The sequence below is a fragment of the Malaclemys terrapin genome, chromosome 21 (assembly GCF_027887155.1).
Source record: "Malaclemys terrapin pileata isolate rMalTer1 chromosome 21, rMalTer1.hap1, whole genome shotgun sequence".
Classification (NCBI taxonomy): Eukaryota; Metazoa; Chordata; order Testudines; family Emydidae; genus Malaclemys; species Malaclemys terrapin.
Genome location: NC_071525.1, coordinates 5,354,436 through 5,382,126, shown reverse-complemented (window position 1 = coordinate 5,382,126; position 27,691 = coordinate 5,354,436). Strand labels below are relative to the sequence as shown.

At 48.6% G+C, this 27,691-nt stretch overlaps 1 protein-coding gene across 8 annotated transcripts in view; it reads right to left on the bottom strand.

Annotated features, from left to right (window-relative positions):
• The window catches only part of PIAS3 (protein inhibitor of activated STAT 3), a 38,820-nt gene extending 15,247 nt beyond the window's left edge, over positions 1-23,573 (bottom strand). Inside the window, exons 1-7 of one of the 8 annotated variants that reach the window (XM_054010515.1) lie at positions 19,578-19,612; positions 17,138-17,193; positions 14,535-14,624; positions 11,010-11,478; positions 4,402-4,486; positions 3,567-3,617; positions 773-863 (exon numbers count right to left, since the gene is read on the bottom strand). In XM_054010515.1, the coding sequence (XP_053866490.1) occupies positions 773-863; positions 3,567-3,617; positions 4,402-4,486; positions 11,010-11,475 (693 nt within the window). In that variant the 5' untranslated portion in view covers positions 11,476-11,478; positions 14,535-14,624; positions 17,138-17,193; positions 19,578-19,612. Of the gene's footprint in view, positions 1-772; positions 864-3,566; positions 3,618-4,401; positions 4,487-11,009; positions 11,479-14,114; positions 14,252-14,534; positions 16,120-17,137; positions 17,411-19,577; positions 19,653-23,322 lie in introns of those variants that run through there. The other 7 variants (XM_054010516.1, XM_054010518.1, XM_054010513.1 and 4 more) reach the window with 7 other exon arrangements.
• Positions 23,574-27,691: the final 4,118 nt, after the last annotated feature.

Genomic DNA, 27,691 nt, shown 5'->3' with positions numbered 1-27,691 from the left:
GGCCAGAAATCTCATAAGCAGTTCAGGTTCTCAAGTGAGAATTCTGTTAATTCTCATTTTGGGTCCGGTTGAATTACTGCAAGATCAGCTTCTCTTACGCTATTAGAACAGGAGTACTTGTGGCACCTTAGAGACTAACAAATTTATTAGAGCATAAGCTTTCGTGGACTACAACATGGCTGCTACTCTGAAACCTGTTCTTACGCTATACTGGCACTTCTGCCTTCACAGTACAAGTTATAACCAAGTAGCTTAGGCTTGGTCTACACTAAACCCCCAAATCAAACTAAGGTACGCAACTTCAGCTACGTGAATAACGTAGCTGAAGTCGATGTACCTTAGTTCGAACTTACCGCCGTCCAGACCCGGCAGGCAGGCTCCCCCGTCGACTCCGCGTACTCCTCGCGGCGAGCAGGATTACCGGAGTCGACGGGGAGCACTTCTGAGTTCGATTTATCGCGTCCAGACAAGACGCGATAAATCGAACCCAGAAGTTCGATTGCCTGCCGCCGAACCAGCGCGTAAGTATAGACAAAGCCTTAGTGTTCAATTAGGGGAACGGGCAAAAGTTTGGGTAAGTTATTCCTTCTAAACCAGTTCACCAGCATGTAACAAGATCAGTATGACATCCTAATGGCACCATTCAGTTCTTAGAGCCAACTTTGAATCTCTGATATATATGCATAGCTCCCACAAAGCTTTGCGGGAGTTGTGGTTGCATACATGAGGGCAGAATTTGCCCCCCCATAAGCAAGGAACGAGATTTACTCACAGGCAGAGGGCAGAGTTTTCCATTGACCTTGACAAATAAATTAGGAGGGAAATAATCTTCTTGGGGACAGCTGGTTTCACACAAGCAAAACCTAAGAAGCAGGAGGGAGAAACTGGCAAGTGAGTGGTGATACTCACACAAAATGGCAGCTAAAACTTTTCTTTAGAGAGAGAACATTTTTCAAGCCAAACATATCAATGTCTGGAATACATGTGAGTACACAAAAATGTCACACATACAACAAATATATTCTACACACTCCACACAGAAAATCTATTGGTTCCAAATGCAAGTTCCATAGATGACAGCAACTAAAACCAATTACTAGTGTGCACCATGCATGTCCTAGGTGGGGGCGATCAGTGATCTGGTCTGAAAAAACGAAAATCCCCAGAACCTAAAGTTTAAAGTCAAGGCATGGTGTCTTAAGCCTGTCAGCCTTCCATGGCAGATAAACTGAGCTCCATTCAGTTTCCCATGTGGGGGGGATATTTTGAATGATGCCCTGTCTGTGACTTTAGTAAGAGAAAGTTGAATTTGCCTTGTTCTCACAGTTAAAATTCCCACACAACCAGCTGTTAAGAAGCATGCTTGGTGCCATATGGTTGCTGCCCTCCATCCCAGAGAGGAGCGCTCTTCAGCGGTGCAGCATCTATAAATTACCCGGCGCTTCCAGGGGAAAGGAGCTACAGAATTTTGAAAAAAGAACAGGAGTACTTGTGGCACCTTAGAGACTAACAAATTTATTAGAGCATAAGCTTTGCTGATGGCGACTAACACAGCTGCTACTCTGAAACAGAATTTAAAGTCATTTAAAAATAATTTACAACCCTCTTAGGAACTAAAATGGAATTACATCTATCTGAATGTAAATCTTGCAGCAGGAGGAGAGATTAGTTATTACTTAGGGTGTGTCTACACTTAAACCACTGCAATTGCGTCACTGTAGTGCTGCAGTGTAGACACTACCTATGCCAATGGGAGGGGTCCTCCTATCTATGTGGGTAATCCACCTTCCAGAGAGGAGGTAGCTAGGCTGACGAAGAATTCTTCCATCGACCTAGCAATGTCTACATGGAGGTTACGTCGGCATAATCATAGAATATCAGGGTTGGAAGGGACCTCAGGAGGTCATCTAGTCCAACCCTCTGCTCTCAGGGGTGTGTATTTTTCAAACCCCCAAGAGACATAGCTATGCTGATGTAAATTCCCAGTGTAGGCCAGCCCTTATATTTTTTCAATGCTCATCTACCACCACTTAATATCTTACAATTGCCTTCAACAGGCATAAAGATGTCAGCAAGAGAAACCCAGAATGGGATCGCATTCAAATTCTAATCCCATTTAATCAGACGATCGTGCATTTTATTTGGTTTCAAATTAAGCTGCACTGCCAAAGAGAGACCACACCCCACATTGAAACCAGAGACTTGCCACACAGTCTTGAGTCAAATATGACACTGGTCTGCTTTTTGTTAGGACAAGCCCTGGCGTCACACTGATACAGATCCTTGGCACTAGCATGTCAGAATCTGTGCCGGTTGTTTTCTAACCTATCCCACTGCAGTCCAGACAAAGAGAAGGATAAAATAGGGGTTAGACTTCTCTCTCTTGTACTGAAGCATGGGAAGTTTTCAAGGTGAGGCACGTCTGAGAAAGTTGGGCCCAGATGGGGCTCCTATGATACAATTCTCATTCCTAACTCCAACATTAAAGTTTGCCAACTAAAGGCAACAGTTCTCTCTATAGCAAAAGAGAAGCATTCAAACACCACAGAGGTTGTACAAAGGCTTCTTTCGACACTAATGGAAGATATTGTACCCCTAAAAAATATGAAGGGGGTGCTGGTTGAGACTGGTAGGCCAAAAATAAATAAATAATCCTGCTCCGGTGAGTTAAATACAGGTGAGGTTTCTACCCACCAACATACAATGCTTGTCTCAGTCACACAGGTGAAATTTACAAGAGTCTTTCTCCTTAACTCATTTCAGACAGCAAGAGGCCAGTATGTTTCACAGTACTGTTTATGTACAAGAATGGAGCAAACAGAGCAGGAAAAAGGAGGTTAGAGAGCCTCTAATCGGAGGGACGTCGCTCATTAGCTTGTTAATGCAGGGTCAACACCCCATAGCTGGCTGCCACAATTTCCAAAGTATAGCTCGTGAAGCACTTTGGGATATTTAAAACAACAGGCACTTTACAAAAATGCAAGATAGTTTAGAAACAGCACGGAGGAGTTGTGAACAGAATATTGCAAGTTTTAAGGTAAGCTACGTGTTTTGCTTCCTGCTGCACTTTTAATAGCGACCCTTTAAAAAGAAAAAACCCTTTTAAAAAGTGTTTAAAAAAGGAAAGATGAAAAAGGAGCAGATCAGGTCTATAGAAACATAAAAGCTGGTTAAAAAGAGCAGGATTGGATCGTCATCAGGCAGAACTCCCATGGCAGTCCATGACGATTTTGCCAGCCGGCTGCAGCGTGGAACATTAAGGAGGAAAAGCAGAGAGAGCATGCACTCAGTTTTTTGGAGTCTCACGATGACTCTGCCTGGTTTAGTGTCTGACCCTGGCTGCCTCTTCTCAGAACAAGCCATGCTGATCTAAAGATCTTCATCTCAACACAGCACCTAAAGTTTCAGAATTCGACGAGCTTTTAGATATGCAAACCCAAATCACTGAATGCTAAGGCCTGATTCCCCAAAATTATGATGTTACAGCCAAAACAGTAGCTCAAAGAAAAGGGTTTTGGTCATTCACTTTTCAGATCAAGAGGACATACAAATGTTCCACCTCTTACCTTAATTGTACCTGTACAGTGTAGTCACATTTGGCACCTGGTAAGATATCTCTGCAACAGAAAAAGATCTCTTAAATGGCTGGCATTGCTTACTAGGCACAATGGTAGTTACATCATTATAAACATCTCATTACCCATGATCTAATAATATATCTTTTCGTACTAATAAAACAAGCGCCCATGAGTTGTAAAAGCTACTTCCTGCTTTTGGTCACTCTGTTCTCGCTAGCAGCCAAAATCCCCAAACAGGGGCATACAGCAAAATATTGCTGACTGGAAGAGAGGGAACAGACACACGGTGGAGAAAGAAGAGGAAGTAAATAAATCAGAAGAGACTTATTCGATCCTCCAATCCACTCCCCTGCTAGTGCATAGCTGTTTCATGTGCTAAAAGGGATCAAGCAAGCCAGCTAGAGTACCGGCAATGCAAACGTGATCCGGAGGCCAGTTTTGTGTGTTTTTATCCGGTTGCTACATTGACTCTGATATGAACACAAAGTCAATCCCATTCTACAGACTTTGGAGTCCGCTCTTCAGGATAGCACCACTGAGCTCAAGGCAGCGACGCCATTTACACCAGCCGAGGATCTGGCCCAGGTATTTTATTCCCAGTTATTGCAGTGAAAGCGCTCAGGGGCACAAGCTCCCTTTCCCACGTCACCTGACTTCCTTGTCTTTGTTAGTCTCAGCCACCAAACCTCTTGCCAAATTTTTCCTTCCCTCTCCCCTCGTCCAACCTGGCAGTACTATTAGAGGCCAAGTGAAAAGCCTGCACAAAAGCCATATGCAGCGCACATAGGGCAGACAGGCCCTGAACAGCCAGCCATTTGCTTACCTAGAGGTGAGAATCTGTTGAACTTGCTGAGGTGTTAGCGCAAAGGTGAAGTGCGCCTCTTCAAACCGCTGGCTGTTCGTAGATGCTGCAGGAGAACAAAAGAAGCAGGAGGTAAACATTATCTTGAACGCCAGGCTGAGCTCTCTCTGCTCCTGGAAGGATGGTTGGTCGTCAGCAAGGTGTTCTTAAGAAAAACCAACTGATCTACGATTACGTAAGAACACATCGCATGCCGTATAAATACGGAGCAGTCCTTAGTCATAACTCCCATGGACTTCAATGGTAGTTGTGCACAAACAAGGATTGTAGTCCACACCTCCCCAGTTATTCTTAATTCTGTACACTTCTAACATGCCTTCCAGTCAGGGGCTCTCCAAGAACATCACAAACACCAAGCAACATCGCCCGTGCAAGGTAGCACAGTACTGTCACCTGCATTTTACAGATGAGGAAACGGAGGCACAGAGAGGCAAAGCAGCTTACCCAGAGTCAGTCAGTCGATGGCAGAAACCGGGAGCCCTCGCCTCCCAATTCCCTGATCTAATATTTTCACCACATAACTTCCTGACTAAGCAGTAATGACCAAGGTCCATGGCACTTCCTGGGAGTTAGTGATCAGGTTGGAGGAGTCTGTGGGCCAAGACACAGCGAGGCAATCCCAGAGGTCATTAACTACTCTGGAAATTATAGTCATCATTGTAATTATAGTAGGAGCTATAGACCTTTTCCTTATCTTCCCCAGACAAAGGCACAGACAAGGTCCTAAATCTAACATACAAAAACAGCTGTGCATTTACCTAAAATACAAAACACAAGGAGAAACATACGTAAGGGGTGAATCAAGTACTTTAAGCAGCAGTTATCGACATGGAGGCAAATTTCACGGATAAGCATGGTCCTCCTGAGAATTAAACTCTACTGACTTCAAGGGGAAACATCACTTCTAATCTACGCAGGTATTTTCATTTAATCTATCCTAGTGAGGAATTTGCCTTTAAAAAAAAGTTGCCTTCAATGTAGCAGACCACCAGTAATGCAAACTTTGTGCTTCTAAAATAAACCAGGAGCAGAACATAAGCTCAGGTAACCTACAAGACAGCAGATCTTGTAGGCATTTCAAACACAAAGCACTCTGCTGCACTCGCTCTAGGTTTATCCCACAATGGAGTCATCCCAGATGTACAGCATCCCTCTGGATCAGGACAAATCAATGCCACGTACATCTACCATGCATTGCTTTTGCTTGTGTGGGGAAGCTGGACCGTTTGTTTATTCCAACCAAGAGGTGGTTTCACTGGCACGGTATCAGACAGATTTGTAAAGAGCGCTGGTATCACATTTAGGAGGAGAGGCATTACATAAATTCAAGATAGTTATGTCAAATCTGCCGTACTGAATAGTGGCAGATGTTAGTACTTACTGCAACATGCACCAAAAAAGGACTCTGACCACGTTCCTACGCACACCACCACCCTCATCCCTGGCTCCCCAAGAACACAGTTAATCCCACTCTATATTCTGCGAGAGAGGATTCCACAGTAGGGCTAGGAGCTTGCTTCTCCAATTTCCTGAAGTTCAAGAATGTGAAGAATGTGAGGTCTGAAATACAGAAACTTTCCTCTGCAGATGACCTGCCAGAACTTGTGCCAGCTGCCAAAAACAGGCTAACTGCCTTGGCAGCACAAACTCGAGCTCTTTGGAGAGGTTTTCGACCTTGTCTTAACACTTTCTATCCTAGCCTTCCACTCCTCAGTCCTGGAGCAAGATCAAGGCCCTGCTCCTGCTCAAGTCTGGCAAAACCGCTAAACTTGGTGATAGCAGGACCTAGGCCAAGGTCCACGAATTTCACCACTGTCTGTCTCCCTATCACTCCTTTTCTATCCAATACAACTGCTCAGTTCAGAGCCATCCTATAACACAGAGGTGCTCAAACTTTGTTACGCAAAGCAGCTTTCCAGGCCCACTGGGCCACACAATTTGCAGACATTTGTTATCACAAAAGAGTCACAATCGGCACCCTCAGTGGCAACCTCCACACACGGAAAGAGGAATGAACGAACTAGGAGCCCTTCTGACTTGACTCTGTGGCTTCTATTCCCATCTCATCAACAAAAATCTCCATGCCTTTTTACTGCCATGCCATGCAACACAGACTCAGGTCTTCAGGGCAGGAATGCTGACTGCCTGACATCCATTGTCCTGGCCAGAGCTGCATTCTGACTTCTTCTGTCCCAGCTCAGAACCTCGCTAGCCTCTCTGACAATCCCGGCGTCATCTTTAAGGCCTTTCTCCAGTCCCTCACTGAATTTCCTTTCTTCTTCCTCCTCTGTCAATATCACCAAAATCCACCTCTTCCTCATGGCCCCACTGCTAAAACCCTTCTCACTGCCTTTCTTACTAGTTTCTCCCCATCTATCTCTCTGGTCTCATCTCTTCATTATTTATAGGTGTTATTAGAACATTCATCACCTTAGTATCTGAGAACAAACAAGAATGAATTCATCTTCACAATACCCCTGGAGGGTAGGTCAATATCAGGGCTTAATTACTTAGAGTATTTCCCGGAGCCCCCAACATGCTTTAAAAACTACAGGGGGGCTGAAAATATTTACTCAAGCTCTGCTCCGGACAGCTCCGGTTGAATTTAAGCCCTGGTCAATATTATCTCCAGCATGCAAAGAGAGGCAAAGTAACTCGTCCTGGAGCAGAACACAACTCTCCAGATTCTTTAGTCCTATGCCTTAATCACAAAGCTGTCCCTTCCTACATTCTTTCAATCCTCTTGCCTTATTCCTCCTGTTTTGTGCCTTCTATCACGCTGTCCCCTACATCCAAGATGCTCTCAGGGACTTCATCCACCATCTTCCCTCTTTCAACTCTCTCCCGAAAGCCTACTTCTTCAATCACTCCCCTCTTCTTATCACAACTCTTCCCTTCCTGACCTTATCATGAAAGTGCCTGACAAGCTACCCAGCTGAAGTTGCACTGAGGTTTCCACTTAAAGCAGGAAGTAAGTCCCCTACATAAAAATACACAAAACTTTGCAAACATTTTTAGTTTAGAAGAAAGAAGCAGCTAATTTTCGGGGTGGCAGTCATATTTGCTAGATACCAGAATTCAGAAAACTGATTTGTTTTTTACTGTAAGCTCCTTGGCGCAGGGTTTATTTGTTTAAAGCATCAAGAAGTTTCATGATACTCTAGAAATAAGTCACATCAACTCACTGGAGCTGAGAACATGCCTGTATGGCACTACACACGTTTCGGAACTGGACAAGCAAATCGTGGTCTTACATTCAACTTGATGGCAATTCTCTGCCGGTAACGCAATAACTTTTCAATGCCATATTCCCAGAATTTTGGAATTGATTGAAATGTTCTAGGTATCACAGGGCAGAACTCTCTTGATTTTGGGGAGAATAGAAATCAGAAAGAGGGAAGTGGGGGGGAGGACACTGAGCCCCTTGCATCTGGCTATCACACTCAGACGCTTCAGTGGCCTCCCTAATTGTCTACAGATCAAAAAAAACGGGTTGATGGAAGCCATTAACACCTTCTAGCTTGATCCCGCCAACCCCCATCTCAGCTCAGCCCAGGGTTCCAAAACATTTGTAAAACGCTGACACCCTGAATAACACACCTCCCAGACGGAAAAAAAAATGAAATTAGATTGGTGGAAGGGAAAGTGGAGCCACAAAGAGCACCCGGCATAGGGGAAAGGGGGCACAAGCCCTAGTGGAGGTGAAGAACGTGGGACCCTGGTATGGGAGGAGAGGGGCAAGGGGACATTTGGCAGAGGAGGGAATGGGAAGGGTACACAGAGCTCCTGGTATGCAGGGGGAGGGGAAATGTGGGACAGTAACATGGGGAGGGGACATACAGACCTCCCCCAGCATGTGGCAGAGGGGGAATGGGAGAGACACACAGAGCCCCTGCCATGGAGGCGAAGGAAGGAATGAGGGAGCACAGAGCCCCAGCATGCAAGGTGGGGAGAATGGGAGAAAAAGGTATGGGGGAGGGAGACCTGGAGGAGAATGGAAGACCCTGGCTTGGGGGGGCCACACAGAACCCCTGACCTGGAGGGACAAATTGTGAACCCCGACATGTGGCAGAGGGGGAAACGGGACTTGCACAGAGCTCCTGGCATGAGGGCGGGGGTTGCAGCGAATCCCTGACATGGAGGGGGATGGGAGGGTTCACACAGGGAGCCCATGGGAGGGAACGGAAGGAAAAAGAAGCCCCTGGTGTGTGCAATGAGTGTGAGACGCCCCCCGCCCCTCAGTCATACAGAAAGTTTATTTTTAATTCAAGTATCAATATTTGAGTAAGAAGGCTTATCCGGGGGGGAGGGGGCGGGGGCGGATTATTTTGGCACAGAGCAATGATGAGTGAGCATCCCATTTAAGGAAACCACAGGTTGCCTGGGAGAGATAATGGAGCCAAAGTCAAGAAAATATACTTTTAAAGAAAACAAGCGTCAAGTTGATGAGATCTCGCTGTGCCAAGAGCAGGAATAATGAAGCCAGACATACCTCTCTCTCCTGCAGAAAACACTACCACATTTATGTGGGGAAAACACCCAGACCCGAATCCAAACTACAATCACTCCAACGGTGTAAGCTGGGTCAGGCCAGGCTGTGCCGTCAACACGTGACCTTAGTTAACAGGACAGGTCGCACCACGTACAGCTTCAAAATGGGCAATTAGACTCTTCCTGGGCCTGAGCCGCACCCCATGAAGTCAATGGGGATCTTTCCATAGATTTCAGTGAGCATTAGCTCGAGCATCCTAAAGCACTTCACAGACATCAGCGAAGACACACAGCCATCCCTCCCCCCAGTTTACAGATGGGGAAAGCGCGAGTTCTTTCCAACAGATAATGTATCTTTGTTATGCATGGAAAATGGCTAGCACTTCGGGAAACAAATATGCAACTTATCTAATGTCTCCCAGCTAATCGGAGGCGGGGCCAGGAACAGACATCCCAGGGTCAAAGAGGTTTGTAGGGAAAAGCTGGGCGCCATCCCCCAACCGTTGTTTTTACTGGCACCCTTACACGTATAAGGAGGGCTTGCAAGGTCTTGAAGTTAGACTGCCACAGAATTACCCTGACTGTGGTCACCCCACCACTGGCAAAGAGAAAGAGACCATTCCAGCTCATTTGTACGGGTTGAACTCTTACTCCCCCCCCCCCCAGCTCAAGCGGGCCACTGTGAGGCACCAAGTCACATGACTAATCAAGTGGTACCATGTCAGATATGCGGCACCTATCAAAGGGGTGCTGCTAACGTGCCAGCCAAGCATACATGGAATGGGCCTCCGAGTTCCGCGTGGCGTAAAGGAATCTCTTCCCCTAGTCCTCCATTTCTATTCACCTTCAGAATCTCCACGCCTTCACTTTCCCTCCTGTCCTTTGTCTGTCTCGTCTGTTTAGACAGTAAGTTCCTGCCTGGAAGAGCCTGCCTCTTACTTCATGTTTGTCTACTGTCGGAACGCAACGGGGCCCTGATCCGTTGGGACTTCTAAGCACTATCATAATAAAAATAACATTTTTTCATTTATTGGGGTTTTATTGATGATTTTCAATTAACTTCTCTTAACTTTCATTGAGTTAACCATCATCCTAACAAGGGAGAAAAAAAATCAAGAACCAGCCAACAAGTTTGAAGTCTAGTGACGCAGAATTAGGCCTGAAGGTGCCATGGAATTCTAAAGGCGCTACCCAAGAGACTGTTCGATTTTTATTTTACTTTGTCATTTTTGCAAGGTATTGATGTTAACACACCTGGCACTCAAGATATTGTTCTGAGAATCCATCCCATACTAAGCCAGTATTCCTTCTCTCGGCTTCGTAGTCTGAATGCTGAAATATCACAGATCACTCACAAGCAGTACAGTCATTCTAAAAGAGGGTGATTTTTAGACTATAATGAAGAACTCAGTCTGTTCCCGGCAAAGTTCACAAACTGGCTCTATCGGATACAGATGGCCAAAATAAAAAAAATTAAATTAAATTAAATTAAAAAAAAAGCTTATACTGGTCATTATCCACTTAAGAGATGCAGGAGACTGGTTGGCTGAAGGGATTAGTAAGAAGATATCAGGCTTTTCACTAAATCCTTAGTCTGAATCCAGAAAACCACGAGAGCAACTAAACCTCTTCGGTAGCCAATTAAAAACGAGATCTCAGTCCAGTGGTTATTTCAATTGCAGTACTACCTAAGGACTGAGTCAGGGATCAAGGCCCCACTGGACTATGCATCGTACAGAAATGCCAAGATGATGATTGTTTTGGTTGGACAAAAACTATCTAAGGTCATTTGTTCACAGGTGTCTCTACCACAAAAAACACCATAGCCAATCTCAGCAGAGACGCCCAGGACTGACTGGGCCATGGAGACCGGACTCCTACCCTCACCCACAGATGTAGTCCTTCAGAATCAAGACTGATGTGCACTTGCAAAGCAGTCTGGGAAACTAGCCCTCATTGCATGCTATGCCCAGTCTGTGAATAACCAGAAGCTTCCAGTTTCAAGGGCTGTCAAGCCAGTAACCTTTGAGTAATAGTGTACTGCAGAAAAGAGAAGCAAAGCTAATTTATTCACATACCTAATGTGGTGGGTTTAATCAGCTCATCATAAACGTCGTAGAAGGGCAGCCTCTTCATTTTGACATCTGGATGGACCGGATGAATGGGCGGGGATAAGTGCTGAACATCCGTCTCATGTTTGGGTCCCAGCATAGGCACCGGAGGCAACATAGCCGTTGGCACTGTAGAAGCTGCCGAACTGTTATCATAGGGCAAATGACACACTGTGCTGCCCTGCGTCAGTGCAGTGGCGGAGGGCAGTTGCCCTGTCTGAATATGGAGCATGGATAAGTCTGAAGGGGTTAAGATCTTCCTCGGGAACCTTCGCCGGTACAGCTCCTTAATTTTCATCTGAACAGCCGGGCTGCAGCCAGATTTGAGCAGCTGTAATGCCTTTGTGAGCAACTCGTGTTTCCTTCCACTCTTGTTCCTGCCAGCAAAACCCAAGAGAACCTGCAGTTCTGATACCCTAAAGCTCATAACCATGTGCTGCAAGGAAACAGAAAACAACGTTAACACTGCTAATTCCAAATACACAGTCCAAACACAAGCTACAAATGCACTAGATGAAAGTGGCAGAGACCTTAAAAGAGACACTGTCAAATTACAAATCCCATTACCTGCGCGTACAGGTGAACGAGCCGTAAACATCTAATTTACTTTTACCTCTTTGCATTTTTCCTCAACTTGGACATTGGAACTAAATGGTCAGTTCCAGTTTCTAGGCAATTTCACTTTTGCACTAGCACAAAGTTGTTGTTTTAGGGGGGAGGCGGTTCTGCCATGCCAAGGGATGGCTAAACAACTGGAGCACTTCGGGCCAGATTCTGATTTACATAAAGGCCCTTTTACACCACTCTGGTAGCAAAAAGGGGTCTTAAAGCAGGTGAAATTATTCTCACCTGAAGGCTCTTTTACATCACCAGCGTGATATAAAAGATCCTTATTGTAAATGAGACTCTGGCCCATAAACTAAATGGCTGGGTTATTAACAGTTTTTAAATTCTGGAACTCCCCGCTTTGCTTCCAATATATAAACTATGGGCCCGCATTATACTGCCCAGTATGCCTTTAGGTTGGCATACGGGGTACCAAATCTGGAACAGATTTAACAGATGACTGATTAGTCAGAGACCTTTGGAGTTAACATAACTAAAAGAAATAGTCTAAGAAAAAGCATGCATCGAGTAGCAATGCCACACCAAGGCTGGAATTAACTAATTGTCTTATTAAAGAAGCTTGCTAATTCTTTCTTCACTGCATCATATGTCACCAATAAATCTCACAAATGGAGTCAGTAGATTCAGTCCACATCTCAGCAAGAGCTCCACAGAGCAGCAGGGTGGCATCATCATTAAAGGCACTTAACACTAACAAGACATACGGCACCACATTCATATGTTTGAGATATTGCCATAAATGAAACTGCGCGTCAAATGAATGCAGAAATATACTTTTTGATTGCCTTGTCCTCAGTCTCTTTTTTAAGAAGTCATGCTTGCAATTCCACCCAAACAAGTGGGAGCTACTAGATCTTCGAGCTCAAGAGACAAAAAATACGTGTCATTTCCTATGAAAAAAAAAGTGGTTGCATAAAAGTAGAACCCCATACGAGACAACTGCCCCTATTTTTTCCCAAATTGATCATTCAGAATGGCTCCCAGTTCACTATGGGCTTTAAGGCCCCATGTGTGACCTTAATACCAGCACCTGTTTATTAGTCTGGAGACACCTTCCTCCTGTCTACCTTTGTTCAGCTGCGCCAAGGTGTTTCACCACAGGAAGTTATTGGTCATGTTGTCTCCATGGGAGAATCTGTTCACAGGACAGAGTACCAGCCTAAGGCAGGTGGGATCTAGCCCCAGCTCCACTATTAACTTGCTGTGGCCTTGGGCTATTCTGTGCCGCAGGGTATGTCGGCACTGCAAGTGAAGGTGTGATTGTACTACAGGTACGTCTGCACGGCAGCTGGAGACATAGTTTCCAGCTCGGGTAGATGTACACACACAAGCTTGGGTGCTAAAACCTGCAGGGTAGCTTCTGAGACCAGTCTGAGACTGTAGGTATGTACTCCGGGGGCTAGCCCAAGCTGCTGCCCATGCCTACATGGCTGTTTTTAGCGCACAAGCTCAATCAAACCTAGCACGTGTACGTCTCCCTGAGCTGGAAATTACAGCTGCAGCTCGAATGTAGATCTACTCTACTGGTGGCGGCATGGGCTAGCAGCCAGAATGTGTTATCAGGCTCCCCAGCGGGTTGGTGCTCGGGTGATAGCCCATGCCGCCACATCTACGCTATGACTTACCATGCTAGTTAGTGCAGGTTCGCCTACCCGGGCCACCACCACACTTTCACTTGCAGCGTAGCTATACTCTCAGCTTCTCCACCTGTCAAACAGAGTTTTCTTTGCTCACCTGTGTAAAGCAGTCGGAAATCTATGATGGGCACGAGTGCTAAGGATTATTTGGCTGACCTACACTAATTATTTTTTGCACTTTACAAAAAAAACACATTAAAACCTTCCATTTTCTGAACTCTCTTATGCACGGCTACTCCTTGCTGCACCCACTACGCAGCCAGGCTCAAAGTCTGTGTGTGCACCAACTATAAATGTACCTGGGAAATGTGTATCATTTATGTATACTACAGTAGCACCTAAATGACCCATCCCAGATCAGGCCCCTTTGTGCTGGACACTGCACAGATACATAGTAAGAGACGGTCTGTGCCATACAGACTTACAGTCTAAATAGACATGACACACAGAAGAGGAGAAAGTATTATTCCCATTTTGCAGACAGGGAATGGAGGCAAAATGACCTCCCCAAGGTCAAAAAGAAAGACAGGGGTGGAGCCAGAACTGAACCCAAATCTTCAGTCTCAGTCGACTAGTTTAGCCACAAGACCATTGTTCCTCTCTGATGCAAAACAGGACTTTCAGGATTACTTTGCTACTCACAAGAGCATAAAGAAAAACACTCATGGGATGGCACCGGATGCTGTGGGAGGCTGGTGGTTATGTAAAAAAATCCTTCCAGTCACACAAGTAAAAAATTAGAAACCAGAATCAGTCAAGAATCAAACCCATTTATCTTTATAATGCTTTGTTTATTAAACACACATACTGTTGTAATAAGGGACGAAGAACAGATAGCCTTTCATCTCCAAATCAGGAAATCACCAAAGCTTGCCATCTGATGGCTGGCCGATAAAAATAAGTTAGTGGATCTCTGGCCCAGTCGTAGCTGACGCAGGTCTACATTATAAAAAGAATGCTGCTACTTTGTTAGCAGTCTCAGAAGACGTGCCAATGATTAAACTAAAAGGTATGTTTACCTTTAAGATGCTGACAGCTTCCAGAATGTTTGGATACTGGACATTTATCTGTTCCACAGGGTTGAACCTGAAACCTAATCACCTTAAACATTCTCCATTTTAAATAAGAAAGAGAATACAGAGTTTCACCACCACCAAGTATCCAGTTCCCTTCAGGCAACCAAAGGAAACAGATTCAACAATAGTAGAATTGTTCTCAAATTAGTTACATTTTATTGAAGGGTTTATGGCTGCATAGACTTTCAATTTCACAGACACGCCTTTTCCTCTGCGCTTTATCATCTGACTGCCATGGGACACTATGGGGCAGAAGGAAAAGGTTAGGATTCTGTTACTCTACAAAAGCAAGAAAGCGCGCATTCCTCCCAATAAAAAACAAGCGTACCCGGGTATCTCTCGCTCTCTCTTTTGACCAAGAATATTGTGTACTTGGGTTGACTTGCAAGCCAAATGGAGCCCAATCCAATGTATTCATTTGAAAAAACCCAATGCTGCAGCCAGAACACTTTTTTTCTAAGGGCCAACATTTTCTAAATTTTCTTGTTCCCGATGCTTCATGCATCAAGAAAATTAGAGATAATAAAATGCTCTCTTATGTGGCAACATTTCTCCTGCTCTCCATACCCCTATTTTAAGAGGTAAAAATTGGACCCATCCCGTATTTCTTTTTCCTGGGGATTCACGGACCAGGCTTCTTGTCTATTTCAATATCTCACAGACTGACAAGAAAGAGCAAGCATACAGAGTTCAGTTTGCATCTTACATGCCAAAAGATCCCGAAGCCGTTTACACGCCATATATACGAGGACCACTATCCACCACCAAAAATGCAACCATCTCTAGAGAGCAGCATGACAGCTGTTTCACTTCCCAGGGCAGGAGGAGGGAGGAGAAATTTTGGCTAAGACAGACAGGGCAAACTCTCTACCACTATGAAAAGTGCCATGTGATCTCTGATGCAGAACAGACAGGACCACTAGTTAGGGTCTCAAGTGAAAAAAAAACACACATAGTACATTGCATGGAATTGATCTATCACCTTTCTTGGCTGGTTATTCGAGAGAAGAATAATTTTTAATATTACTGTAACGGTTGGGTTTTTTTGAGAACTGAGAACACTTTTCAGAAATAGGAAAACTGGACTATATATATTTATCAGGAAGATTTTAATTTGAAGGCTGTAAACTTTGACAGTGTCCCTTTTAAATACCTCTTAACACAAAAAAAGATTGTGTTATGGATATAGGTGCGTTATAAACCCATCTTGCAAAGACAGCCATCCTTCGTGACAATCTCAGAGACCCGCAAAGGTGGATTAGTTCATGGAGACCGAACAGCACCCATCACCCCTAGAAGTGGCTCCCCTCCAAGTCCTGAGAACTGAGCCCATGAATTTCCTGGGAGATTAGTGGAGCTGGGTTCACCAGCACCACATTTATTTTTAAAATACATCTGTACTCGTAGACAGCTGTGTCGCCACTACTGTGGACTCTGATCGACACCTGAAGCGTCTCCAATTACTGCTCACACAACGTAGCACGGCAGCGGAAAGACTCTCTCATTGCCACAAGTGATCACAATCAAGAGCTCCCAGAGGGCACCCAAAGGCTTACTGAGTGAATGAGCCACATCACACTTGAGTCCACGCTGAACAGCCTGAACGAACAATTGTTGAACACTGTACAACATTTCTCTTTCCAGAGGAGTCATCGCTGGTCATTTAAATAACGGAAGGTGTCCAAGCCCTCTCCAGACATCGGGAGCAATCATTTCGCTTTCAGATGGCTCCTCTTTCTTTACAATGAAACACAGATGGTAAAAATCTTAGACTAACCCCTCGCTAGGAAGCCAGAAAGGGGGGTAAGGGAGATGGACAAAGGAATTCAGTTGCCGGAAGAGAGCACAGATTTAAAAATAAACTGCAGAGAGCCATGAATAATGCCAGGCTGCACAGGAAAGTCTGAAGCCTGGGAGACCATAAGAGAATCTCAGAGGTGGGCCAAGCCTCAGAGAACGTAAACCCATGTGCTCAGCTACATCTACTCTTATAATATGATTTCTCTGCAGCAATTTATTTGCAGAGAGAGAGTATAGTGGAAGATGGCAGAGAAATTCCACCCTCTGCTGTATCTATCTGACCTCACCCTCTGTATATGCTCTTTAACAGTTTGCTAACTATGACCCCGATCCTGCAGACTTATGCATGTGCTTAACTTCACACACGAGGAGGCCCACTGAGTCCCAGTGACACTGCTCATATGCATAAAGTTAGGCATGTGCATAAATCGATGCAGGATCGAGACCTATGTTAAGACATGCCATTTCTCCAAGTCCGCAGATGTGGGACTTTTGTCTAGCTTATCACGGTCATCGCTCCTGGAACTTTGGTAAACTTTACAAAAAGAAGTCACTGCTTCTTCGCAATAGGAATTCTGCAGAATTGCAACTCTTTCTGATTAAAATTCTTGGGTCCAGTTTTTCCATGAACATTTTAACACTTTGGTGCTTATTAAGATAGGAACCCAGTCCTGCTCAGATTAAAGTCGTAAGGAGTTTTGCTCCCGGCCCTACATGAATATCAGAACAGGATGGGTCACTACTGGAAAGATTACAGAGGAACACGACCTCCAGAGAATTATATCCCCGCTGGGGCTGCCAAAAAGGTGCCAGTTCCTAAACTCTTGCTATTCCCAGCACGGGGTGGGGGGAAGGACTCGGAGGCCACTTTAGCCAGCTAAGGGCTGCACTCTAGCCTGTGGGGAAAAAATATTACACGCCAATGAGGACAGAAATCAGCTTTGGAATTAGTTACCAGGGGCAATTTCATATTCCACAGTCTGGTGGGCAAAGGTGGTTACACTCTGACTCCTAAAAACAAGAAAGAGAAAAGAAAGTGGAGGGAGACAAAACCCCCTCCAGCTGTGAGTGCTGGTGCAGAACTACTGGGCTACAAACACAGCCGCCTCCAACTCTGTGCCCCCCTCTTCCCACGCCTCCATGGCTCTGGGCAACGGACTTCTTGGAGCCATGCCCCTTTCCCCCCATGGCAACTCTGCCCTCTCCTGCCGCTCCACTCCGCATTGCTCTATATCCCCTTCTGCTCCCCAATTTGTTCCCTAGTACTCCCTTGGCTCTCTGACGCCACACTCTTCTCTGTACCCCTTCAGGGCTGAATCTCCCTGCTTCTTAGCTCTCTGCCTCCTTCTTGCACTTCCCCCCAGGCCTCCTGTTATTCCCCCTCCTTCAGCGCCCCACTCCACAATTCAACCCCCAGGGTCCTCTGCCCCCCCCAATACCTAAAGCTCCTTTGCTTTCTTCAATAGCCACATCCCTGCTCCCACACACAAACCCCCAAACCCTGTGCCCCTTCCAAGCTTCTGTATCTCCATCTTGATCGCGTGCCTTCCTCCATGACCCCCCCAGACCCTCTGCCTGCTCCCTGCCTGTCCCACTTGGGTCGCCCACTTGGTACTCCCTTAAAAACTCCCCTCAGTGAATTCCCACATGACGGCCTCCCCCAGAATCCTATGGGTCCTCCTAAGAACCCCTTGTCCTGCCCCCCATCATGTTTCCCCTGAACCCATCCCACCTTCCAGGGCTTCCCTGCTCCCACACCTCTGCCCCCCATTTCCCTCCTACTCCCCCTCAACCCCTCTTCCCACCATAGCTCCCCCATTACGAACCCACACAGGGATTTCCTGCACCCCCAGCCCTCTTGCCCACCCCCTTCTCCCCCAAACCCACAGAGCCCCCAGCTCTCACACCTCAGTGCCCCCCTACAGCCTCCAGTGCCACAGATCCCTCGCAACAGCCCCCAGACTCCTCTCATCCTCCCTCTACTCCACCACCTCGCCCCCACGCAGTCCCAGTCCCCTCCCATCCTCCATCCCAGATCCCTCTGCTCCCCCTGGCCTCAAACCCCTCCCCCATCCCCCAACGCTGCCAGCCCCCTCACCCTGCTCCCCCAACACTGCAGAGCCCCCGGCTCCCCTGCCTCAGTGCCCCCCTGCAGCCCCCAGTGCCATGAGCCCCTCCCAGCGTCCCCCATTTCAGCCCCCCACAACACCAGGCCCATCCCCTGCTTCCCCCCCCACAGTATCCCCCTGTGCCACCGGCCCCTCCCAGACCCCCTCTCCCCCCAGTATTCCCCAGCCTCCTCTCATCCTCCCTCTGCTCCTCCACCTCGGCCCCCCTGCAGCCCCAGATCCCTCCCCCTACACTCCCACCCCTCGGTGCCCCCCACCCCCCTGCTCCCCACCTCTCAGTGCTCCCAGACCCCTCCCCCTACTCCTCTATCCCTCCCCCGACAATCGGTGCCCCCCACCCCCACAGCACCACCCTACAGCCCCCAATGCCATGGGCCCCTCCCAGCCTCCCCCATTTCAGCCCCCCACAACCCCCTGCTCCCCCACAGCACCCCCGTGCAACCCCCTGTGCCACCAGCCTCCCTCTGCCCCCCCTCAGTATCCCCCACCCCTCCCCGTCCCCCAGATCCCTCCCCCTACTCCTCCACCCCTCCCCCGTCCCTCGGTGCCCCCCCCACACCCCAGAGCCCCCCTGCAGAACCCCAGTGCCACGGGCCCCTCCCAGCCTCCCCCCCTCAGTATCCCCCACCCCTCCCCCGTCCCTCGGTGCCCCCCACACCCCCCCTGCAGCCCCCAGTGCCACCAACCTCCCCGTGCCCCCCCTCAGCCTCCCCATCCCTCGGTGTCACCCCCCCCAGATCCCTCCCCTACTCCTCCACCCCTCCCCCGTCCCTCGGTGCCCCCCCCCACACCCCAGAGCCCCCCTGCAGCCCCCAGTGCCACCAACCTCCCCGTGCCCCCCCTCAGCCTCCCCCACCCCTCCCCATCCCTCGGTGTCACCCCCCCCAGATCCCTCCCCTACTCCTCCACCCCTCCCCCGTCCCTCGGTGCCCCCCCCACACCCCAGAGCCCCCCTGCAGCCCCCAGTGCCACCAACCTCCCCGTGCCCCCCCTCAGCCTCCCCCACCCCTCCCCATCCCTCGGTGTCACCCCCCCCAGATCCCTCCCCTACTCCTCCACCCCTCCCCCGTCCCTCGGTGCCCCCCCCCACACCCCAGAGCCCCCTGCAGCCCCCAGTGCCACGAGCCCCTCCCAGCCTCCCCCTGCCCCCCCTCAGTATCCCCCTCCCCTCCCCGTCCCTCGGTGCCCCCCCCACTGCCTGCTCCCCCCCCGCTCCCTTCAGCGGCTGCCCCGGTCCCCGCCCGGCTCCGGCCGGGGGCTCGTTACCTTCAGCTCCGCCGCCTCCGCCATCTTGAGACATCGTAGCCGAGCCGAGCGGGGAGCGCGGCCAAGGGAGCGGCGACAACTCCGCCCCCGGCCCGGAGCCGCAGAGACCCCGCGCGGGAGGGAGCGGGGCGAAACTCCGCACCCGGCTCTCAGCCGCAGACACACACACACACCCCCCCCTCGGGAGCTCACAGCCGGGCCCCACAAAACACGAGCCCGCCAGGCTGCCTGGCTCCCGCTTCCAGGCTGATCACCGCACAGCAGCGTTCATGCCACCCGCCATCAGTGCTGGCCACCAGGAGGACTAGGACTGCAGCTAATCCCACCGCTGGGGTTGTGCAAAACACACTGGTGGCTACTAACTGCACTCAGTAGTGGTTGCTGTTCCCAGTAGCCCTGAGCATTAACAGCAGGAAGTTGCTATCAGCCATGAGTATTGGTTGCTATTACCACCAGTCCGGAGTATTCATAGAATTATTTGCAATCAGTCCTAAGTATTAGTAGCTATTATGATTAGTAGCTATAGTAGTATTAGTAGCACTAGCCCTGAGTATTGGTTGCTATGAGTATTAATAGGAGAATTAATTGCTAATAGCAGCAGTCCTAAGTACTGGTTGCTATCAGCACTAGCCCTGAGTATAGGTTGCTATTACCACTAGTCCTGAGTATTAATAGGAGAATTAGTTGTTATCAGCCATAAGTAGTAGTAGCTATTATGATTAGTAGCTATTAGTAGTACTAGCCCTGAGTATTGGTTGCTATCAGCACTAGCCCCGAGTATTAATAGGAGAATTAATTGCTAACAGCAGCAGTCCTAAGTACTGGTTGCTATCAGCACTAGCCCTGAGTATAGGTTGCTATTACCACTAGTCCTGAGTATTAATAGGAGAATTAGTTGTTATCAGCCATAGGTATTAGTAGCTAATAGCAGCAGCCCGGAGTATTGATTGCTATTGGCACTAGTCCTGAGAACTGACAGAAGTAACAGTTACTTTCAGCCCTGAATAATAGTTGCTAACAGCACTGGCCCTGAGTATTAATGGCAGTGTTAGGTATCGGCCCTGAGGATTAGATACTATCATTGGCTGCTAAAGGCACTAGGCCTGAGTATTAACAAGGGTATTCGTTACTATCAGCATTAGCCCCGAATCTTACTAGATAATTATTTACCAACATTACCACTCAATAGTTATAGGACTACCTGTCGCTCTGAATATTAATAGCAATATCAGTTACTACAATTGCTCATTAGTATGGGAATTACTATTAATATTTTTTTCATCACAGAGCCCTGGCTCGGGGGGGGGGGGGGTGGTATGGGAGACCCTAGCATGCAGGGGAAGGAAGGAAGGAATGGGGGGTACACAGAATCCCTGCCATGGGGGAATATGGGAGACCCTGGTATGGGAGACTGGGGAGAATGAGGGGAAGGGGGCACACACGGAGTCCCTGGCATGCAGGGGAGAACGGGGGACCCTGGCTAGGGTGACCAGATGTCCCGACTATAGGGACAGTCCCAATTTTTGGGTCTTTTTCTTATATAGGCTCCTATTACCCCCCATCCCGATTTTTCACACTTGCTGTCTGGTCACCCTAACCCTGGCACAGCTGGCATTCAGGGGGAGGTCACACACAACTCCTGACAGGAGGAGGAGGAGAATGGAGGGGTGATGCTGAGCTCCTGGTGGGAGGCAATCGGCGATCCTGGCATGGGGGGGAAGGGAGCACACAGAACCCCTAGCATTGGGAGAGGAGTGGGGGGGTACACAGAATCCCTGGCATGGTAGGGAAGCTGGGGGGCTTGCTGAAATAGAGGGGAATGAGGATGCAAGGAATCCCTGCTGTGTGCAATGAGCTCAGCCGGTGGAAGCAACAAAGCATGCAACCCTTGATGCGTTATTACTCATACAAATATCAGCTGGTTTTACTGTTCATTCAGAATTTGAGGTCCCACTCCTGCACATGCTTAGCTTGTAGCGCATGAGCAGTCCCTTTGCTTCAGTGGGACTTTTCATGCTCTTAAAGTTAAGTATACAAGTCAGCAAGGATCAGGCCATTAATTATGGGGGGTTGTTGTTTTTTACTAGTAGCATCACTAAGCATTGGTGGTAGTGTTATGTTCACAGCATGCACACAGAGCAATTAGATAAAAACATCATTACTCTTGCTGGAAGGCTGAAGCATACCACCACTTTATTGCTTAGAATTCAGAATTGTAACACACATGAACCTAAAACCAGAAAGAGACAAAACAGGCTGCTCCCTAAAAAGAGCAAGGCACAACTCACCCTATCTCATGTCTACACACTCTAAGCACGCCGCTGTAGCACTTCAGTGTAGACACTTACTACAGCGATAGAAGGGGTTCCCCCAATGCTGTAGTTAATCCACCTACCCACGAGGTGGTAGCTTGGTCAACAGAAGAATTCTTCCACTGATCTAGTGCAGTCTATACAGGGACTTAGGTTGGCTTAACTATGTTGCTCAGGGATGTGGACTAGAAGCTGCTGACTTCTACGGCTAGACCCAGATCGTATGCTCCCCTACAGAGCCCTCTAGCCTGCAAGCAGGACCAGGAAAACCCCCTGAAATTAGTGACAGCCTACAATTTAACACCGTTTTCATTACACCCCGGGTAGCGATATTCATTATTAGTCATTTAGTCTTCTTGGTATTACTCTTTTGTAGAATCGTTTAGTATTCATTATTAGCGATAACTCATCTTAATATTAGCTGTGGTAATGTCTGTTATTAGATATTATGTAACAGCAATATTATTCCTCACTAGTATTAATTAAAAGTCATTTTCATTGTCGTAATATTACTTACTCTTCATAGTAATAATAGTGGTAGCTGTATTATGAGCAAAAGTAGCATGACAGTGTAACCTAGGTGCCCCACAAAAATCCAGGCCCCGTTGGGCTGGGCACTGAACATACAGCCCCTGCCCCCCCAAAAGCTCACAATATAAATAATACATAAAGGGTCTGAGGGGAAACTGAGGCACAGAGCAGGGACATGACTTATCCAAGGACACATAGCAGGTCAGGTCCAGAGCCCGGAATAGACCCCAAGACTCCCAGTCCATTGCTTTATCCACTAGCCCACCCTACCCACCCAGGAATAGCACGTACTGTCAGCATGGAGGCACGCTCCCACTGCAGAGTGCCATTCCTGACTCAGCCTAGCTCAGTCCCTTGGCCCCAGCGTGCCCTTGCCACGGGGTGGGTCAAAGCAGCCCTTCCCCATTCCAATCAGGAAGGGTGTGTGGGTGGAGGGAAAGGGTACTTGGGGGGGAAAAAGGGTTTAATTTGAAAAGAGGCCGGTGTTTTGGAGGGCGGGGTTAATCTGGGGGGTGGTTTGAAGACAGGGGGGTTAATCGGGGTGGTGGTTTGGGGGCAGGGGGTTAATCTGAATGAAGGGGTGATGGGGACAGGAGGGTTAATCAGGGGGAGGGGGTGTTTTGGGAGCAGGGGATTAATTGTGGAGGAAAGGGTGGTTTGGGGCCAGTGGGGAGTTAATTTGGGAGGGCCGGGGCCCCGGGGCAGTTTGGGGGGCAGCAGGGAAGGCTTGTGGGGAGTGAAGTGGGATCTAGACACTGGAAGCAGCAAAGTTTCTCTTGCAGCAGGAAACCCACTTTGGGGCCAGCTGGATTCCCCCCTCCTATTGGCAAAGTGGCAGGAGGAGGAGGATAATTGGAGGCCCAGCAGCCCCCCCTCTTCCCCGCCAGGGTCTCCTTACTCACCAAGTTCACTTTGGCCGAGGCCTTCCTCTGGGTCAGGTCAGGAGTGATTAACCCGGGTGCAGCTGGCAGCAGATTCCGCAGGCCCCATGCTTTGCAGTTACTATTGTTTGGTTTGGTTTGTTTTTGGGGGGGCAGGGTGTTTGATTTCAGGGTGTTTTGGGGGGGGAAGCGGGGGTCTGCAAGCAGAAAAGGGATCCAGCCAGGGAAAACCTACAACTAACCCTTTCCTCCCAAACCCCGGCCTGCCTGACTCTTTCTTCAGCTGCAAACTCCAGGAACTCAGGATAATACAGATGATTAAATAAATAACCAACCCTCCCTTGCTGCCCCCTGGAGCTCAGCTCCTGCAAAGCAACCGCAAAAACAGGGCAGAGATCCAAGCCCGCCTTCCCAGCGTGGGATCCCTGCTGCTGGTCCCCCCCAATCCAGCCAAGCGGCTCTGTTGACCTGGTCCCACCTTGCCATGGTCCATGTGCCGTGTGATCTGCTCCCCATTGGGAGCCAGTGGCATTTCACGCCCGCTCAGTGCTGCCTCGGATGCCTACGGCAAGGTGTAGGGCAGTGGAGAATTGGGCCCTTTCACCCCAATGCTTCGTGTCAGTGCTGGGTGACCCCCAGGATGCCTGGCATGTGGGGTTCGCCTGGGCTAATTCGGTCCTTCAGTTCCCCACAATCCCTCCCGTCCCAGCCCCACCCCAGGCCTGCTGGAACAATTTGGATAGTGGGGGTGCTGAGAGGTATTTAACCAAACTGTAAACCCTGTATATGATGGAAACCACTTCAAGACGGGGGGGTGCGGCAGCACCCCTACTTCCAGCACCTATGCCCCACCCTGGACTGTCCCTCCACCCCAACCTTCTTTCTCCCCCTCCTGCCCTCACCCCCACTTTGAACAGACATTTCCACGCTTCCCAGCTCCAACCTGTCAGGATGGGTTTGTCTTTCCTGGAGTCACAGATTCGAAAGCCAGATGGAATCACCAGAGCTTTAAGGCCAGAAGGGCCCCTTTACAGGCCGTTCCATTTCACCCAGATACCCCTATATTAATCCCAAAGACTCTAGTTATACCAAAGCGTTTCAGGCCTGAGGAAACTACACTGTACACCACAGGCAGAGAATGGGAGCGACCAATCAATCAATCAATAAAGCAGGGGGACTGGGCCTCAGAATGCCTGGCTTCTATGCCCAGATCTGCCACCGACTCGGTCTTGTGCCTCAGTTTACCCATCCATGAAACGAGGCTATTGTCTATCTCTCTGAGGGCTAAGAGGCTTCACTTCATGGAAGTGCAAAGTGCTATCGTTAATATTATTATACCAGCCAATTGTATTATATAACATCGGGCATGGGACATTTGTGGTTATTCTGCAGGCCAAACGTCTGTACGTATCACAGGTCCAGACGCTCACTGAGCATTCTAGGAGTCTGTAGGGCCTAATTTTTAAGCCCGAACCAGACCCGAATTGGACCCAAGCCCACCTAACCTAAGCAGGTCAAGTTGTTTTCTTACCTGACTCATCCCCCTGAACCTGAGTCAGCGCCGCCACCTCCTTCGGGCTTACATTGGGCCGTCTCTCCTCCTGTCCATGGGGTTGGCACCGCGGCAGTTGCATTCAACAGTGTGCCCCAGTCCTGCCATCCACCGCCCCTGGCTGCGCTGTGCGTGCTGCAGCGTGAGTGACTCACAGCAGCAGGGTGGGGCCGACCCACTGGGCGGGAGGAGGAGAGCCGAGCCCGAGAGAATCACCTCGATTTCCTGACCTGACCCGACCCCGATGCCTGTAGTCGCGTTTGGGTCAGGTTGCCGGGCTCTCGTGTGTCCTGGCAGCTCTGCCTTCCCCACGACGCCACAAAATCGGACACCCCCCCCACGGTGCTCTGCGCTGTACATACATGATTATTTATCCTTTCTATTGCCACAGAGCTTCGGAACTCCAGTGATGCTCCAGGAGCCCTATGCCACTCGGTGATGTACAGACACAGAACAGAAAGATGGCCCCTGCCCCAAAGACCTTCGAATCTAAGTATAAGACACAAGACAACAGGTAGAGACAGACAGAGAAGGAGACAATGAGACAGTATGGGACAGCATGGTGAACAACGGTCTCTGCATGTCAGCTGCCTAACTGTCGCCACGTTTTTTGTCTGCATCCTGGCATAGGAGAGTTTTCAATACACGGAGTAAGAGACAGTCCATGCCCTTGTTTAAATAGCCAGGATGGACAGAGAGAGGGGAAGTGACTTGCCCTAAGTCACTTAGCAAAGCAGTGGCAGAGCCAAGACTATATCCGAGGTCTCCTGATTCCTAGCCCAATGCCAGTTCCAGCGGAACATACTGCTTCTCATCTTGAATTTGAGTTTTTTCTGCTAAAAGAAGCGAGCAGGTGAACAGAATAATAAACTACTACACTCCCTGCACGCGCGCACACACACACACACACACTCTCTCGCTCTCTCGTATTGTTAAAGAAACTCATGCTCAGGAATGTTGTGCAAAGCAAACCAACTTCCTTCCTGGTCAGAAAATGCCCATGACCGTTGGTCATGCGAGTTGGCTCGAACACCAGGGCTATTTTCTGATCAGCAGTGAGTTGGGTAGTTGCAGGGCCGCCAGCTCTTGTGATATTATCACAAAGTCTCGCGATATTTGGTGTTTTACTTAAAGCCCCAGCTCCTGGAGGGAAGTGATTAGGAGACAATCTTTTTCTTAAAGCAAGCTCTGAGCCCTCACGGCTGCAGAGAAGATCTTGAAAGCGTGACCCCCAGAGGCACAAAATCCAGAAGGTGACTACAAAGCACCCCAAAATTATTTTTTTAAATCTCATGGTTTTGAAGCCAATCTCGTGATTTTGGGGGGTGTGATCATAATTTTTGCTTGGTATTGGCAACACTGAATTCTGGGATGTATTAGCAGGAGTGTTGTAAGCAAGACACAAGAAGTAATTCTTCCGCTCTACTCCGCGCTGATTAGGCCTCAACTGGAGTATTGTGTCCAGTTCCAGGCACCATATTTCAGGAAAGATGTGGACAAATTGGAGAAAGTCCAGAGAAGAGCAACAAAAATGATTAAAGGGCTAGAAAACACGACCTATGAGGGAAGATTGAAAAAATTGGGTTTGTTTAGTGTGGAGAAGAGAAGTCTGAGGGGACATGAGAACAGTTTTGAAGTACATAAAAGGTTGTTACAAGGAGGAGGGAGAAGAATTGTTCTCCTTAACCTCTGAGGACAGGACAAGAAGCAATGGGCTTAAATTGCAGCAAGGGAGGTTTAGGCTGGACATTAGGAAAAACTTCCTAACTGTCAGGATGGTTAAGCACTGGAATAAATAAAGATATCTCCTAGAACTGACCTTGAAGGGTCATTGAGTCCAGCCCCCTACCTTCACTAGCAGGACCAAGTACTGATTTTGCCCTAGATGGCCCCCCTCAAGGACTGAACTCACAATTCTGGGTTTAGCAGGCCAATGCTCAAACCACTGAGCTATCCCTACCCTAGGGAAGTTGTGGAATCTCTGTCACTGGAGATTTTTAAGAGCAGGTTAAACAAACACTGGTCAGGGATGGTCTAGATAAGTCCTGCCGTGAGTGCAGGGGACTGGACTAGATGATCTCTCGAGATCCCTTCCAGTTCTATGATTCTATGACCACTGTGGAAGGAGCTTATGCATATATGCAATTGATTGTGTTTGGTAGGAAGGACGGTCTAGTGGATACAGCACAGAATGTGGATTCAGAAGACCTGGGTTGAGTTTGTGGCTCTGCCACCGACTCCTTGTGTGACCCTGGGCAAGTTGCTTAATCTGTTCAGTGCCCTTTCCTGTACTAAAATGGGGATAAAACTCCCCTTATGTCACAGGGGGTGGCGTGAGGATAAAAAGCGATCAGCGATCATGAGGCGATCAGATTAAGGAGGGCACCTGGGTAGGCAGAATAGCAGCTTCTTGCATTTCTTCTGGTACGGAAGTAGATCCAGCGTGAAGCATTAAAGCTGAAGGAAGATGAGCAGCCGCGGGCAGGTCGTGGCATGATTGTGGGCGTGCCTAACACTTCAAAACTATTGCACAACATCCCTCCCCCTTCACACGCACCCCTCCGGCCATGTGTGGTTTGAGGGGGTGAGAGCACGTCTGGGAAGGGATGAGTCTCTGGGACCCCCTTGCAATGCAAAAGTCAGGCGGTCAATAGCATGGGAGGGTTCTCGCTGGCTGCCCGCGTTCCCCTTTCCGGCCTAGCGTCACGATGGAAATGATCGCACAAGGGGTGGGGTGACCATGAATGGTCCTGGGTGCCTTCTAGTGGCAATTCCAACGGCAATACCGCGCAGCCTGGTCTACGCTAGCCACCTGGCCCTGCTGTAATTGAAATCGAC